The sequence below is a fragment of the Oryctolagus cuniculus genome, chromosome 3 (assembly GCF_051225735.1).
Source record: "Oryctolagus cuniculus isolate XC-2025 breed Fujian yellow rabbit chromosome 3, ASM5122573v1, whole genome shotgun sequence".
NCBI classification, from domain to species: domain Eukaryota; kingdom Metazoa; phylum Chordata; class Mammalia; order Lagomorpha; family Leporidae; genus Oryctolagus; species Oryctolagus cuniculus.
Window position 1 is genome coordinate 183615459 of NC_142869.1, and position 16976 is coordinate 183632434.

At 57.0% G+C, this 16976-nt stretch overlaps 1 protein-coding gene and 1 long non-coding RNA gene across 5 annotated transcripts in view; one reads left to right on the forward strand and one right to left on the reverse strand.

Moving 5' to 3' along the window:
- TBXAS1 (thromboxane A synthase 1) overlaps positions 1–16976 on the reverse strand; it is a 216382-nt gene that overhangs the window by 31351 nt on the left and 168055 nt on the right. The window contains exon 10 of one of the 3 annotated variants that reach the window (XM_070071415.2): positions 16486–16813. The exons of the other annotated variants lie outside the window; for them this stretch is intronic. Within the exon in view, the coding sequence (XP_069927516.2) occupies positions 16592–16813 (222 nt within the window). The 3' untranslated portion in view covers positions 16486–16591. Of the gene's footprint in view, positions 1–16485; positions 16814–16976 lie in introns of those variants that run through there. 3 annotated transcript variants of the gene reach the window in all.
- LOC138849096 (uncharacterized) lies at positions 13241–16640 on the forward strand. Of its 2 annotated transcripts, XR_016231157.1 has the most exons (3): positions 13241–13348; positions 14212–14325; positions 16231–16640. It is a non-coding gene; the product is annotated as an uncharacterized LOC138849096 (long non-coding RNA). The 2 variants fall into 2 exon arrangements; XR_011387518.2 differs by having other exon boundaries at positions 14212–16640.

Consider the following 16976-nt stretch of genomic DNA (forward strand, 5'->3'; position numbering starts at 1 on the left):
GGAGCAAGCGGCCCTGCCCGGAGCCAGGGGAGACGGGCTGATCCTTCCTCTGGGGCTGTCCCGCTTCACGGCACCCCCACGGCTGCTGGCTGCAGCCTTCGGGGCACCCACAGATGTGCTCCATCAGCCAGTCTGTGGACTGACTGGTGGAGGTCTTTCACGCTGTCATTTTCTGGAAGGTTTCTGATAAACGGGATTGTGGTGGCTGTTGTAGCCTTCATGATTTTCTTTCAAGAGTGTGGAGCAGCGTGTGTGGAAGAAATGCCTGCGGGGGAGCTCAGAGCTCGGGAAAGCCACAGGCAGCCCCGGGTCTGGGGCTGACAGCCAAGCTCCTAGGGCAGACAGGATTGGGAGGCCTGGGAGGTGTGTCCACCCTGCAGTGTCGGGACAGAAAGCCGGTGTGGGCACGTGGCCGGGCACATATAGGATGCAGCGACGGGCTGAATACGGCCTGTGTCACCGGAACTCTCACCCGGCCCTGGGAAGGACACTCGTGGGCCTTACCAAGTGGGCTTTCAGCTCAGCTTTGAGGGCCACGGCGAAGCATGCTGCGAGATACCATGATACATGACAGGTTTTGTGGGGAGCAACTCGGACTAGACTAAGTTACTGAAATTAAGACTTATTCTATGCATCTGCTCTCCCACAATATGGCGCTGGGAGAGGAGGAAACAGCTTCTACACAGCTGCCTCCAGTTCAACCAATAAACTGTAGGACCTGCTCCTGATTGGAGGAGAGCAGCGTACTCGGCGTGTGGGTAGCAGAGTTGGGATTGGTGGAAGAGGACTATATAGGAGGAGAGAGACAACATGCACCAGGGAACACCTAAGGGCAACACCTAAGGAACACCTGTGCAGCCCCCGAGAGAGCCGGCCGGCGGTGTGCCGCTCCCCCGCGGAAGTGGGGAAAGTGGCAGGGGGAACCGCCCTTCCATGGAGGTGAAGGGACGGTAGCCAACCCGGGAAGAACCAGCAGCAAACCCGGGAAGGGCCGAGCAGACGAGAGAACAACGCAGGGTCCTGTGTCATTCCTCCGCGAAGAGGGGGAGCGACATAATGGTGCCGTGACTCGGATAGGAAACCTAGGCAGGGTTTAGTGTCGTTCCTCCACGAAGAGGGGGAGTGACAGGTTTGACATGAAGAGCAGCCTGTCTGAAACCCAAGGGAGGGGTGAATCAAGGATATGGTGGATTTTACATAGAGGTAAACATGGAAATATCAATAATTTTATTTTGAGGCACTCAAGGGTGACAAGGAGAATGCAGATTTGTCAAATGTCAAGTAAAAAAAATCTGGGCTACTTACATTTTTAAGTCGTGTGATCTGTGTACAGATTAGTGCAGTACGTTCACTTCGTTTTTATGGGAAATGTGACTTATCAGGAGCTTGAAGCCGAGGATCCGAGTAAAGGATGCCGTTTCTCCTCGGGTGTCCTCACGGACGTGGTGACAGCAGCCGGGAAGGGAGGGAATACGATTTGGGGAATTCCTCCACGTGGCAGGAGAGGCCGTGGTTCCCCAGGGAAGACGGAGTGTCCGTCCTGGTTGTATCTAAGTGTGTGCTCTGCCCCGGTGGACATGCACCTGCTCCCATCTGCAGCCGTCTACCGTACACCCACGTCATTCCTACAGACAGACTTTGGAGCTACTGGAAATGGGGTTGAGTATTTAAAGTTCATCTCAGTCGCATTTTAATGTTGAGTGTTTACAGTGTGGGGCGGGGGTGGTAGACTCGCCTGGCCCTGTACCCAGTATGGAACGTGTGTGCAGTGAACAGTGGGTCTTCCACTTCTATTCTCAACACTACTTGATGCTGAATACTGCATTCCAAATATCGCTCCTTGATAAAGGCAGAAAAGCAGCAACAAGCTGGGAATGAGATGTGTCCGTCACAGAACCTGTAGCCAACGCGGGTGCTGGGGCTGTCAGCCCCAGGCACAGACGGAGAACCGGGAGGATGGCGCCTCCTGAAATTGTGTGAGGGACCACAGTGGTCAAGACCTCAGAACAGTGCGTCTGTCACGGAACAATGTGTCTGTCACAGATGGTGTGTCTATATCATGGAATGGTGTGTCTGCCATGGAATGGTGTGGCTGCGTCACGGAACAGTGTGTTTGTGTCATGGAACGGTGTGGCTGTGTCACAGAACAGTGTGTGTCATGGGATGGTGTGTCTGTGTCAGAACAGTGTGTCTATGTCATGGGATGGTGTGTCTGCGTCACGGAACAGTGTGTCTGCATCACAGAACAGTGCGTCTGTCACGGAACAATGTGTCTGTCACAGAATGGTGTGTCTATATCATGGAATGGTGTGTCTGCCATGGAATGGTGTGGCTGCGTCACAGAACAGTGTGTTTGTGTCATGGAATGGTGTGTGTGTCAGAACAGTGTGTCTGTGTCATCGGATGGTGTGTCTGCGTCACGGAACAGTGTGTCTGCATCATGGAACAGTGTGTCTGCATCATGGAACAGTGTGTCTGCGTCATGGAACAGTGTGTCTGCATCATGGAACAGTGTGTCTGCATCATGGAACGTGGTATCTGTGATACAGAACAGTGTGTCTTCATCACAGAATGGTGTATGCGTCACAGAACTTGCGCTGTTCCCACCCCCTGCTCCCCAGAGACTATCCCCCCACACTTGGCCAGGAGGGCTCATTTCTGTGTAGAGGTAGTCACCTGATTTCCTAAATCACGTCAGAGTGCTCATGACTGGTCACGGGGCCCCGAGAGTGTTTAGGGTGGTGCCGATCACCATCGGCATCAGCCTGCAGGGCTGCGCCTCTCTCCTAGGCGGCCAGGCTGGGGGACTGTTGAATGGGATTTTTCAGCAAGGGGAAAGTGGGAGGGGGGTGGGCACCGTGCCTGTGCCCGGCAGCCACAGGCACTTTCTCTGTCCAATGCCGAGCTGTGGCATGGGCCTATTCCGGGGGCTCCCTAGGCTTCAGTTGCCTTGCTGTAAGATGGAGAAGCAGTGCCCACCCTCCCTGAGTTGGGGCCTGGCTTGGACGAGTCAGGGTACAGAGCACAGAGCTCTCTCCCTCCGCTCCCTGTCCCCTCCCAAGGACGTCTCTCAACAGGAACAAAAATGGCAGCAGCTGTTAAGGGCTGGTGGGTGACTGTGCAACCAGAGAGGTTCAGACCCAGGAGAGCAGAGGTGGCACTGGCACTGGGCAGAGGGACGAGGTGGCCGTGAAGCTGCAGGACGGGTGTGCCGGGTGCGTGGTCAGTGTTTGCCGACAGTCAGCCCCGTGAAAATCAACCACCAGGAAGAGCAAGCAGGGAAACGCTCCAGCGGGGGGACCCAAGAGAAGCCTAAAGCGGCTGGAGAACTTGCCACAAAGAACGAGAAGAGACTGTTCCCCAGCCAGAGGGGGTCTCTGGGGTGTGAGGTCCCTCTTCCAGGAACGTTCCTGCCTGTATGGGCGGAGCATCCAGGGCCCGGGCGCCTCGGGGATGGCTGCCCCGTGCCCTCAGCTTGCGCCGTGTGGGCCACAAAGAGGATTTGGAAACTCAGGAGGGATCGTGGGAAACTCACAGGAGGAGGGAGAAAGCCCTGCAGGGCCTCTACAGGAAACAGCTCTCCTCGGGGCTCAGAGCCAGACGACATTGCAGATGGTGCTGGCAGAGGGGGCCGATGGTGGGCACAGCGGACATTTGCTCCACGCTGTGAAGGTGCACAGCAGGCGGGTATTTGGCCTAGCGGCCGAGATGCCCGTGCCCGCCCCCTGTGCCTGGGCTGCACACCAGGCTCAGGCTCCTGACTCCAGCTTCCTGCTAATGCAGACCCTGAGGAGCAGTGACTATGGCTCAGCGGGGGGGGGATGTCCCTGCAACCCATGGGGGTGAAGAGTTAAAATTGTATATGTGCAGGTGTAAAAAGTTAAGCTTAAGCTTACAGGTTTAAACCTTCCTGGTGCAGCTGTGAAAATAAGACAGAGTGAAGTAGCACCTTGACAGTAGGGACTCCATTTTGGAGCACTTGAGACTGCATTCTGGGAAAGCAACCCCCCCACCGTGAGACTCTGGTCTGAAACTATGATCTCAAATAGTCGGACAATAGCAGTGCACTACATCACCCTTGGCAGAGCACAAACCCCCCCCCCTTGCGTGATTGCTCAAGCTTAAAAGTAGAAAGGTTGCACTTGGGTTACCTGGGCTAATAATGAAGATGTGATTTGTCTATGTCTTAAGATCATAATTGCTGATTGTAAGATTTTAGCAACCGTGTATTCTCTCCCCCTTCCCGATTTTGCGGTTTTTGCCTTTATAAACGCTATACTTTAGTTCCTCGAGGCTCCTCTGTTCTTGTATGTTCAGAGAGCCCCAACGTGTTGGATCAATAAATCTTTAACCCTTTGCTGGTTGCATGAGAGAAAAGTCTCTTGGAGTCGTTCCTTGGGCGGTGGGCGTTTTCGGACCCTAACAGGGGAGACCTGGATGGCGTTCCCAGCTGCTCGCTTCATTCCTGGCCCAGCCCTGGCTCTGGGACACCTGGGGAGTGAATCGGTGCTTGGGAGCTCGCTCGCTCTCTTTCTGCTTCTCAAATAAATAAATGAAAAAGATAAAAGAGAGCAGTGCAGATACTGCTTCCAGCCCCCCTTTACGGACACGAAGGAGCCCCCACCAGCCGACCCCACGGCACTGAGAAACAGCCACGGAACCACGGAGACGGCGCTGGAGGGGATGCCAAGGCAGCAGGGAGGTGGCAGTGCCGCCGCGAGCTGGGTGCTTCCTGCGTGTCGCTTTCGCAACGCCTCTGTCGTGGTCGGACTTCTGTGTCAACTTGGGCTGCAGTGCCCAGCTAGCTAATCCAACGTGCCTCTCACTGCTGCTGTGCTGTGCGGACCCGCTGACACCCAGCGTCACTGACGGGGCAAGCGAGCCTCGTCCGACCCGCTGAGGGCTTCAAGAGCGAAGCTGAGGTCCGGTGAGGAGTTCAAGCTGCAGCCGCTGCCCTGTGTGAGTGCCCTGCGGACCCGCCGGCCTCCGGTCACATGAGCCAGTTCCTTAGGGTCAGTCTCTCCCCCTCCCCGTCTCTCCATGCCCCCACCCCTGTCGGTTCTGTTCTTTGGAGATCCCTCCCGACATGGACTCTTTCCCTGCCAATGAAATGGAGGTGGTGATAGCACCTGCTTCATAAAAGCTTTGTGACGACCACGTTGCCTCTTTACATAAACTCATTGGTTTAGGGTCTGGCGTATCAGCATCCACCTGTCTTCCTCCTCCTCCTCACCCCCACTGCTGGCAGAGGAGGGGTCTAGGCCAATTTCTTTCCTTTTACAAACAGGGGGACTGAGGTGCAGAGAGGGGGTGGCCGTAGCTAATGTGCCCATCATGCCAAGGCCGTCCCAAACATTAGCCTTAGATTAACTTGCCCTTTACAACAGCCTCATGAGCTCTGTAAGGTTCCTATCCCCATTTCACAGACAGGGGAACTGAGGCACAAGGAGCACATGTCACACTGCCAGTGCACGGAGGCTCCGTGCCCAGTGTGCTCTCCCGGGACGGCATAGTCTCGGGGCCCTGCCTGCCGGAGTGGCGTGCCCCTTGCATTGGCAGCAGTGGAGGCTAGTGTCCCAGAGAGAGGAGGTGGCTCTAGCGAGGGCATCCCCAAGGCCCGGGACTCATGGGAGTCCTGGCAGGACAGCTGGCTGTGCCGATGCCATGAACAGGTTGGTTCTTTTTCAAGAGCACCCCTCCACTCCCCTCCCCTCCTCAGCCACGGAGTCGGCCGCTCGTGGAGGCGAAGTTCTCGCCTGCAGCTAGGAGGTGACGAGTTTATCTTCCTCCTTCCAGTCTTGAGTTACTAATGAAAATGTCTTGGGAGACCCAGCCCGTTGCAGAAAGCCTGGGTGGCTTTCGAAAGCTTGTTCACAACCAGGGGGAAGTGGATTCTCTCTCATCTCTGGAAAAAGGATTCCTTTTGCAGGGTGTCTGTTTTATGTGCCCTGCAGCTCGGGTCTCAGTTTGGTCCCAGCGGGGGGAGGCCAGTGGAGTTTAATTACATTCCTCCTATAGGGAATATTCAAGCAATGAGGCTTTGAAAAACAACTTGTGCTACCAAAAGGGGGAAAAAAACCGAATTACACGAGTGAGAAACAGGCATTGCTCTTTGTGTCCTAGAGACCCAATCTAAATATTTAAATTTTAAAGACAGATTTCTAAATGTTTAACTTCATAAAGCATACACACTGCAGTTCCCAGGGGGGCGGACATCCCTCCTGCTCTGGAATGCTCATTTCCTGGACCCACAGGCTCTGCAGGTGACATTTTCACACGTGCCGTATTCAGTTACAAAACGTCGTCTAGAAAGAAGACAGTGTGCGTGCACACAGCCCCGGAACGGAGTGCTGCCTGCAGTCCTAGGGCAAGACAGACTTACGGGAACCCTGAGGGGGGTGTGTGAGCTTCAGGAAGACATTCAGGAAAGTCCCTTGTGTCTGGACTTCCTAATGTCCCTGCGCTCTCGGCTCTCTGGGACTGGCTGTTAGCGAGCACGGAGCTAGCCCCAGCAGGGGTGATTGCTTGCCGCTCCGATGCTGTGCACTGAAAGAGGAGAACAGGGGCCGCCAGGCGGGGGCCGGCAGAGGCGGGAGCGCTAGGCAGTGAGTTCCTGGAGCACAGCTCTGTGGCCTCCTGTCAGATCCCTGTGCTGGCTGGGAGCTGCCCCGCGTGGCCCTGGGGCCCCCATGGAGCCCAGGTCCCTCCTTTCCATGGCATAGCATGACCTATGGCCAGAGGAGCCCCACAGGACCCGGCTGTAGGATGGGGGGCGGCCCCGGGCGGCCTCACACCTGTCCCCCTTGCTCAGCAACGGCCTCCTCTCCCTCACTGCTGTCTGCTCCTCCTTCTGGCAGCAGGAGCTCGCCGCTGTCCCCAGGGCGCCTTCCCCACCGCCAGGGGAAGAGACGCGCTGCATGCATCCCCTCGCACTCACAGCCCTGTTTCTCTCCAGCCCTCCATGTGCCAGGCACTGTTCTGGGGCCTGGGATGCAGCCGCGCCCCCAGCAGGGGAGGCACCCGGCTCTGGTGGGGCCTGCAGGTCCGTGGAGAGTCGATTCTGTTGGCCACACCTGAGTAGGAGTGCAGCTAGTGGATACTGGGTCAGAAGGCAGGCAGGCCCTCCTCATGGGGAATGTGAAGCCTGGCGGCACAAAGGGTTTTTGCAGGGAGAAGCTGTCTAAGTTCCTCCCGGATGACACCATTCTGGGTGCTCCTGCACCACCCGTGTGAAGTGACTCTGGTCAGCAGAGCTGGGGGAGGTGCAGCGGTGAGGGTGCTGTTTGGGACACCCTTATCTTACGGGTTCAGTCCTGCCTCCGCTCCCAGTTCCAGCGTCTCGCCAATGCTCACCATGAGAGGTCATGGCTCAAGTGCTTGCGTCCCTGCCACCCATGCGGGAGACCAGCGCTGAGTTCCCGGTTTCTAGCTTCAGACTGGTCCAGCTCTGGCTGTTGTGGGCATTCGGAGAATTGGGAGGTCTCCATCTGTCTCCCTACCTTTCAAGTAAACTTAAAAAATAGAGAGTGGAGGGAAGTTTTTAAAAAATGTATGTGTTTATTCTGCTATTTCAGAAGCTGATTGCTGGGAGTGAAACTCATTCTTTTGATGCTTAAGAGCCCATAATGCAGCCGAAGTTAAATCAGTGAGCCACTCCGCCGTGAATCCAGTTCAGCGCCAGCCGGACCCGCAGGACCCTGAACGTCACCTGTGGCGCTGACGCTCCTGAGTTTACTTCCAATTCTCGCTTTTCTGGGTTGACGTGCCCCAAGCCCACTTGACTGCTTAGCAAAGCCGGGCCCTCCAGAGGCCCGGGTACCGACGCGGACGGCGTCAGGGCTGAGCTGTTTGCAGGCCACCTCTCCCCCTGCTCGGCAGGGACTTCCAGCATTCACTGCGAACATTGCGAAGTGCTGAAGTGGGGCACTTGATGAAGCCCGGCAGCCCAGAGACAGCACCTGCCAATCCTTCCTGCTCCTCAGCCTGCCGCCCGCTTTGCCACCTTGCTCTGTGCCATTACCAGCTGGCACGTGGGCAGTGGGCAGGGAGGAGCAGGAGTGATTCTGGCTCTCTCCGGATCTGGGGATGGAGCCAAGGGAAGGTTAAGGGCAAGGGAGACGGGAAGGAGACAAAATAGGGCTACGAGCATCGCAGGAGAGAGAACAGGAAACAGAGAGATGGGGTAGGAGGAGAAGGGAGAGGAAGAGGAAGAGGCGGGGCACCGCGACCTGTATAACACAGGGCCTGGGAGTGGAGCTGAGGCTCCTGGGAGCAGGCCCACTCGGCGGAGGGAGGGTCCTGCTTCCCAGAGCTCACTGTGGGCACGGGTTTGGATGTGGAGCGTGGGAGAGTGGCAGAGGTACAGCTCTGATGACCCCGCAGGGGCACGGCCTAACTTCCCCGTCCAGGTCAGACGCTCCCAGGAAAGCACAGGAAGTGGCCCCATTGAAGCTGCCGGGTCCTCTGTGAGACAGCCCACTTTGTTCTTGGCATCAGAGAGAGGGCAGCGCAAGTTCCCCTTGGCCACTGCCTCTCACCTGGCCTCCAGAAGCGCTGGCTCGCGCGGCCGAGGGGCCACATGGAGCTCCCTCCCTGAGGGGCGTGCCTGGGGGCTCCTGGGGGCTACAGGTCCCCGCTCTGTGCACACATCCGGCAGAAGGCTCTGGCCACCACCTTATCTGCTTGGAAAATGACCTGGAATCAACTCGAAAGCTCCTCCTGGCCTCCCCCCACGGAGAGCATTTAAGGAAGCAAGAGAATTTTAGTATTTAGAAGGATTAACGTACTTCTAATGTGTGTTGTGACTGGATAATTCCTACATCACTCTGTCTCCCACTCAGTATACTGAGGACATTGTTACTGGAACAATCTTGGAGCCGTCACAGTGTATTAGCAAAAGGCAAATTATTGCAGAACATCCGTGCTTTAACCAGGAGTCCCATCTGGGACTGCTTCCAAAGTTTGTGGAAGAGTGGAGCCAAAAGGTAAGCTGGAGTGGACGTCTGGCACTTAGGGGCCTGCTTGGGACGCCCACACCCGGTACTGGAGGCCCCGCACTCCAGCCCCCTGCACGTGTGCACCCTGCCATGCAGCAGGCGGCAGATCAAGGACTTGATTTCCTGCCACCCACATGGGAGACCTGGATTGAGTTCCCAGCTCACAGCTTTGGGTTGGCCCAGCCGCAGCCGCAGCCTCAGCCGTTGTGGGCATCTGGGGAGTGAACCACTAGATGGGAACACTCTCTCTCTCTCTCTCTCAAATAATAAAAAGATAAGTTGGTTTTGTTGCAAATAGTTTTGAAATCCATGTGTAGCTTGTTCATAATACACATTTTCTTTTAAAAATTTATTTATTTGTTTGAAAGACATATATAGACAGAGAGGGAGAGACAGAGGGGGATCTTCCATCTGCTGGTTCACTCCCTAGATTGCCACAACAGCTGGGGCTGGGCCAGGCTGAAGCCAGGAGCCAAGAGTATCTTCCAGGTCTCCTATGTGGGTGGCAGGGACTGAAGGACTTGGGCCATCTTCTGCTTTCCCAGGTGCACTAGCAGGGAGCTGGATCGGAAGTGGAGCAGCCAGGACATGAACTGGTGCCCATATGGGATACTGGTGTCACAGGCGGCAGCTTTACCCATTACAGCACAGTGCTGGGCCCTGTAACACATTTTCCATGAACTTTCTGAAGACCCCTCACATATCACAAGTGAGAGAGAGAGAGCGAGAGAGAGGGAGAAATGTATGGTTTAGTGCCCAGCTCCTCACAGTGTGGGCCATGGACCAGCAGTATGATTCACCTGGAAGCTTGTTAGAGATTTACACTCCCAGGCCTTGGTTCTTTGTTCCAAATTCTTCCCCAGGCCTTGTTGTTTTGTGTTACTAAATCAGAATCTGCAGGGGCTTTTTAAAAAGTTTTTTATTTATTTGCAAGGCAGAGAGAGGGAGAGAGGGAGAGAGGGAGAGAGAGAGAGAGAGAGAGAGAGATCCCCCACCTACTGCTTCATTACTCTAATGTTTACAAAGCCAGGGCTGGGCTGGGCTGAAGCCAGAAACAGGGAACTCCATCTGGGTCTCCCTGTGGGTGGCAGGGGCCCAGGTACTTGCTGCCTCCCAGGGCGCTCATTAGTAGGAAGCTGGAATTGGGAGTGGGGCTGGCCCTTGAACCCAGGCACTCTGATAGAGAAGGGGGGTGTCCCATGTGGCATCTCCCCCATGAGCCAAACGCCTGCTGCCAGGACCTGCGGGTTTAGTGAGGCACCCAGGTGGTTCCTAGGCGCTGATTCTGGGAGCCTCCAGCTGGGGGCCGGCGTTGCAGCCGCTCTCGCCTGCTCATCTCCCAGTCCTTGGCTTGATTCACTGGGCTGTCAGCTGTCTCTGTGGCAGACTCCTTCCTAGGCATTGCTGCTTTGTGTTCTGACATCCGGGCTGGGACATGGAGGGCAGGGGAGGATCCAGGAGAACCAGGAAGGCTCGTGTGCCTGGGTAACGGAGCTGATGGGGGGCACCGAGCCAGCAGGCAGGTCCCCAGCAGCCCTCCCGAGGGGGCCAAACCCTCCGCAGTGTTTCACGGGGTCTCCGCGTGAGCCGCGCCCCGCTCCCTGAGTGACGGCTGCCCCGTGTGGGATCCCAAATGGGAGACGTTGTTTTCCCATAGGGAGGATGAATCTGGTTAAGCTATTCATGTCTTCCACCCAGGCCTCCCCCTGTGACCAAGGCCATGTATTTATGAAATAGCTGGTTGGGGGTAAAACGGCTATTTTTTTTTTTTTATTTTTCTTTGCAGCTGTGGAATGTGCTGCTTTCCCCTGAGCTCCTCTGGCTGCTTCAAAGAGCAAACCCCCACCCTGCTCACATTAGCAGCATGAGCTAATCAGCTGAAATAACCGGCGCGGAGTGTTCTTTTATCCTTAAGAAGAGAGTAAGTTGTATTTTAATTAGATATTTATAATGGCTACAGAGCAGCTCTTCAAGAGAAGTTTTTAAAAATTTGGCCTTCCTTCTAAGGCATAACTGTGTTCAAATTATCCTAAAGAGAGGCCATATATCAATCCGATCCAGTTTGTGATAAATTTACAACGGCGTTCTGCACAGCAGATTTATAACAACAATTAAGCAGAAGGAAAATGGGTCATAAATTTTGGCTGGCAGAGCCCAGCACCAAAGAGAAGAAAGGAGAATGGTGTGGCCAGATCAAAAGTCAATAATTTCAACATAAAGTGCAAAAGCTATAGCAGAGACAATTTAGGGGGAAAGAAGTTGGCTTTTTTTTTCACTCATCCTTTTCAGCATCATATATTGGAGAAAGCAACGAGGCGCCCCTATGACGAAGGTCTTGCCGAAGAGCAGGGTGTGTGTGTGTGTAATTTTACAAATTGTGCCAATGGCACACACCTTCCCCCTCCTCTGTGGCTGAGTTTAATGAGCGTAGCTCCTGTCATAGAGAAGGCCAGATGGGGAAAGAGTGCTCCCAGAGGTCGGGTGACTTGAGACACAGGTGCTGCGGTCTGGATGCTCGTCCCTCAGAATGAACGTGTTGCAAACTGCCCCCCAAATCCACTGGTTGAGGGTGTTTACAAGCAAGGCCTCTGGAGGTTACCAGCATCAGATGAGCTCCAAGCCACTCTGGACATCCCGTCCCCCTGCTCTGTGATGACATCCCCTCCCCCTGCTCTGTGATGGCATCCCCTCCCCCTGCTCTGTGATGGGCATCCCCTCCCCCTGCTCTGTGATGACATCCCCTCCCCCTGCTCTGTGATGACATCCCCTCCCCCTGCTCTGTGATGGGCATCCCCTCCCCCTGCTCTGTGATGACATCCCCTCCCCCTGCTCTGTGATGGACATCCCCTCCCCCTGCTCTGTGATGGGCATCCCCTCCCCCTGCTCTGTGATGACATCCCCTCCCCCTGCTCTGTGATGGCATCCCCTCCCCCTGCTCTGTGATGACATCCCCTCCCCCTGCTCTGTGATGACATCCCCTCCCCCTGCTCTGTGATGGGCATCCCCTCCCCCTGCTCTGTGATGGGCATCCCCTCCCCCTGCTCTGTGATGGACATCCCCTCCCCCTGCTCTGTGATGGACATCCCCTCCCCCTGCTCTGTGATGACATCCCCTCCCCCTGCTCTGTGATGGGCATCCCCTCCCCCTGCTCTGTGATGGACATCCCCTCCCCCTGCTCTGTGATGACATCCCCTCCCCCTGCTCTGTGATGACATCCCCTCCCCCTGCTCTGTGATGGGCATCCCCTCCCCCTGCTCTGTGATGGGCATCCCCTCCCCCTGCTCTGTGATGGGCATCCCCTCCCCCTGCTCTGTGATGGGCATCCCCTCCCCCTGCTCTGTGATGGGCATCCCCTCCCCCTGCTCTGTGATGGGCATCCCCTCCCCCTGCTCTGTGATGGGCATCCCCTCCCCCTGCTCTGTGATGGGCATCCCCTCCCCCTGCTCTGTGATGACATCCCCTCCCCCTGCTCTGTGATGACATCCCCTCCCCCTGCTCTGTGATGACATCCCCTCCCCCTGCTCTGTGATGACATCCCCTCCCCCTGCTCTGTGATGACATCCCCTCCCCCTGCTCTGTGATGACATCCCCTCCCCCTGCTCTGTGATGACATCCCCTCCCCCTGCTCTGTGATGACATCCCCTCCCCCTGCTCTGTGATGGGCATCCCCTCCCCCTGCTCTGTGATGGGCATCCCCTCCCCCTGCTCTGTGATGACATCCCCTCCCCCTGCTCTGTGATGGGCATCCCCTCCCCCTGCTCTGTGATGACATCCCCTCCCCCTGCTCTGTGATGACATCCCCTCCCCCTGCTCTGTGATGACATCCCCTCCCCCTGCTCTGTGATGGACATCCCCTCCCCCTGCTCTGTGATGACATCCCCTCCCCCTGCTCTGTGATGACATCCCCTCCCCCTGCTCTGTGATGACATCCCCTCCCCCTGCTCTGTGATGACATCCCCTCCCCCTGCTCTGTGATGACATCCCCTCCCCCTGCTCTGTGATGACATCCCCTCCCCCTGCTCTGTGATGACATCCCCTCCCCCTGCTCTGTGATGGGCATCCCCTCCCCCTGCTCTGTGATGACATCCCCTCCCCCTGCTCTGTGATGACATCCCCTCCCCCTGCTCTGTGATGGGCATCCCCTCCCCCTGCTCTGTGATGACATCCCCTCCCCCTGCTCTGTGATGACATCCCCTCCCCCTGCTCTGTGATGACATCCCCTCCCCCTGCTCTGTGCTAGGCCGTCTGTGAGATGCCGTGAGACTTCGCTGAGACTCCCGGGACAGAGACCCTTGCTTCTTCGTGCTGCACTTGGACCTGCCCCCACTACTCCATCCACAGCCTCTCCAGAGGTGGGAGGCGTTAGAGGAAAGCTTGTCAGAGCAAGCTGCACCCACCAGGGAAGGGTGTTGCCCCCGTCGCAGGCCACAGCAGCGGGTGGCCAGCAGCACCGCTCCCCAAGACAGGGCAGCCCCCCGGTCTGGCCTTCCATTCTTCTCGGTCCTCTGCTTACACGGCAGGATTGCTAACTCGCTCTCTCTGCCTAACTGAGCCGAGGAAAAATGACTGGAGAGAGATAGAGAGATTGTGGGGCAGAGGGGGTCAGCGAGGGAGTGGCCACAACTGGTGTGGCCAACAGATGTGTCTCCCGTGGACCCTGTGGACACCACGGAAGTCATCGAAGCTCGGGCCATTTTGCCAGTAACCTGCCCAGGACAGTGACTGCTTCGAGGAGATTCCAGAACCAAGACCCGAGGGCGGGAGTGGCCGTGGGAGGTGGGGTTGTCCCAAGAGCCACTTGAATAGTTCCTACATCTGCTACATGTCAGAAGCCCCTCAGGGAAGGTGCTGCGAGCCGCCCAGCTAGGGAGGATTTGAGGATCTGTGTGCAGGTCCTGGTCCCCAGGAGGACAGTGCGGGATTGGGGGAGAGGTAGGAGAGCGAAAGAACAGGGCACAGCCTGCCCAGGGCCTTGGCCAGGGCCTCGGGTCCACCTGAGCCAGGAGGAAGAGAGCATCAGGCCGGGCCTGGGCCCGGGCCTTCCATCTGCACCACACTGGGCTGGCCTTCGTGGGCCTCAGAATGGCCCGGAACCTTTCGGACTTGTCCAGGGTATCGTCAAAGGCGCACACTCGGAGGAAATCAGCGGAGACAACAGGAGGCGGCTTCCTGTTGCACTTCGCTCAGCTCAGACTTCAAAATGTCGGTCACACAGCGGCCAGGAGACCCTGAGGGGGACCCGCCCCCCGCCTGCGAGTGGAGCTGCGGGACAGGGAGAGAGCCTGCGCCCTGCACCACGCTGCACCGCGGGGTTTGCAGTTTCCAGTCGGTAAGCCTGCGTTTCCCTCCCTGACCTGACCAGAGGCCGCACTATCCTCTCGTTTCCCTGGGGGAGGGCTGAAGCTCTCTACATTTTCCCAGGGCGCTGCCGTAGGGGACACAGCCCTCAGACGGGTGCCCGGGGATGGCGGGTGGCCTGGGAACATGGCCCTGGGGAAGAGACGCGGTGCTCAGACGGGTGCCCGGGGGTGGCGGGGCACTGCTGTAGGGGACACAGCCCTCAGACGGGTGCCCAGGGATGGCGGGTGGCCTGGGGAACATGGCCCTGGGGAAGAGACGCGGTGCTCAGACGGGTGCCCGGGGGTGGCGGGGCACTGCTGTAGGGGACACGGCCCTCAGACGGTGCCCTAGGGATGGCGGGTGGCCTAGGGGACACGGCCCTGGGGAAGAGACGCGGTACTCAGACGGGTGCCCTGGGGACGGCGGGTGGCCTAGGGGGACACGTCCTGGGGGAAGAGACTGGGGTACTCAGACGGGTGCCCGGAGGACATGGCCCAGGGGAAGAGATGCCAGTGCTCAGACGGGTGCCCGGGGATGGTGGGTGGCCTAGCGGTTCGGATGCCCAAGTCCCGCCTCCGTTACCTGGGTTACTGCCTGGCTCTTGTTCCCGGCTCCAGCTTCCTGCTACACACAGAGGAGACCTGGGTGAGGCCCTGGCTCTGCTTCAGCCCCATTTGGAGGTCATGGCAGGCATCTGGGGAATGAACCAGGGAATGGGAGCTTTCTCTCTCTCTCAAAAAACAAAAACAAAAACAAAAACCAGTGACCTCATTGGTGGGTCTTCTTGGTGGGTGTGTGCTCTCCAGGGTGTCACAGGAGAGAGCCCACAAAGCCCTGGTGTACAGGGTCTGCAGCCCCGCGGCTGGCGTTAACTGGCACCCAAGAAATATTTGTTGAATGGAGAGCAGCAGGAATATTCTAACAAGTCCTACTTTACATGCAAATTTTCAGGAATATTTTCGGGAAAATATCTAATGTGTGAACATGTAATCTGCATTTCCATGTCCTGACAGATGGCCCATATTAACAGAGCTCTGACTAGGGTGAAAAAAAAACTTGAAAAGAAAACACACAAATACTCATTGAATGGGTACCTCGTGCAAGGCAAAACAAAGCAGTGATCAGCTGTGGCTACAGAGTTCATTTGTTAAGACAGTCTCTGGAGTGCACCTTGGGCTTAGCAGGAGGGCTGGCTGATGCCCGCTCCCACGTCGGAGAGCCCGTGTGCACCGCCTCCCTCCTGCGCCCGACTCCCGCTTCCTGGGGACTGAGGGCCCCATGCTAGGCTGGGGCAGTGAAGGAAGCCAGAGTTTAAGACGGCATCAGGCCACGGGCAGGGGCCCATGCACGGGGCCTTGGGTGGAAACCCTCGCTGAGCCCTCCTCACGGATTAACATGACTGTGACAGGGGACGTGGCTGGGGGCAAGGCCTCCCAGCCCTGCGTCCTGGACTTGGTTGGTTGCCGCCTACCATTGCTCTCATGGGTTTCATCGGGAAGGGAGGTGCTTAAAGGCGCCGAGGGATTTGCACTTGGCAGTTGGCCTCCCTGCGTCTGAGGACCATGACTTCTTCCTCTCAGCATCCTTGCCCCTCCCCAAGCCTCTGCCTGGTCCCTTCTGCCCCTGGGCACTCTGGGATGCCTCGGAGGCGTCCACGCGCCCTGTCTTTGGTTTGCTTGAGAGCGGGGAGCTGCACTCCCTCTGCGGCTCTCCTGAGCAAGCTCTGTGCTTCCCGTGGGGAGTCACACGACTTGAGCGTGGTTGATCCCAGGGCTGGGGTCTGACTGGCCTAAGCCCACAGAGGCCCCGCTCCTTCCCATGACCGCAACCCCGGGTCGAGAGCCGGCAGTGCCCCAGTCGGAGCGGTGCTCACCACGCTTGCTGGGAATTCTAGGCCACAGACCTCCCTCCGCTGCTTGCCGTGAGCTGAGAGGTGTGCAGGCCCAGGAGGCTTCAGGAGGACTGCGGAGGGGGCCGACGTGAGGACACAGCAGGAGCGGTGTGGGAGAAGGTGGGTCCTGAGCACCTCTGTGAGGTCTGGACAGCCTTGCGAGGCCACATCTGTCCCTGCGCTGCTCATCGTCTGCACTAACGCGTCTGAATCCCTTAGTGTTTGGTTGGGATTTTTGCTTTGTTTTTCTTGAATGCATTTGGGTTGGGGTTTTGTTACCTGCGACCAAACGCATCCTAATAGGTGCGTGTTCTTCCGGCTCCCCTGTTTCTCTTGCGGTCATGTACCCCAGTGATTTTGGTCTCTACCCCCACCCCAACTTAAAAATAAACAAACAGCGACCTATGTGGCAAGATGGGCGGCGCGGTTGTGTGGGCTCGTGGCTTGTAGAGACTCCGTGCTCAGAGTATTGCTGGTCCGTGTCAGTCTGGAGGGAAGCCCTGTCCTCTCCACATTTCATCAATGACTTGGGTGAGACAGGAGGCACGCTTAGCAAGTCTCGGATGACGCAACGCCGCAGGAATTGCTAATGTGACAGATGGCGGAATCAAGACTCAAAATTATTTTGACTGACTGGAGCAGTAATAAGGATAAATACAAACTCCTGCATCTAGGCTCAAAAAATCAGTTGTATAAGCAGGGGGTGGAGGGGTGTGGCTTGGCAATTGTCCTAACGACATTGAACTTGA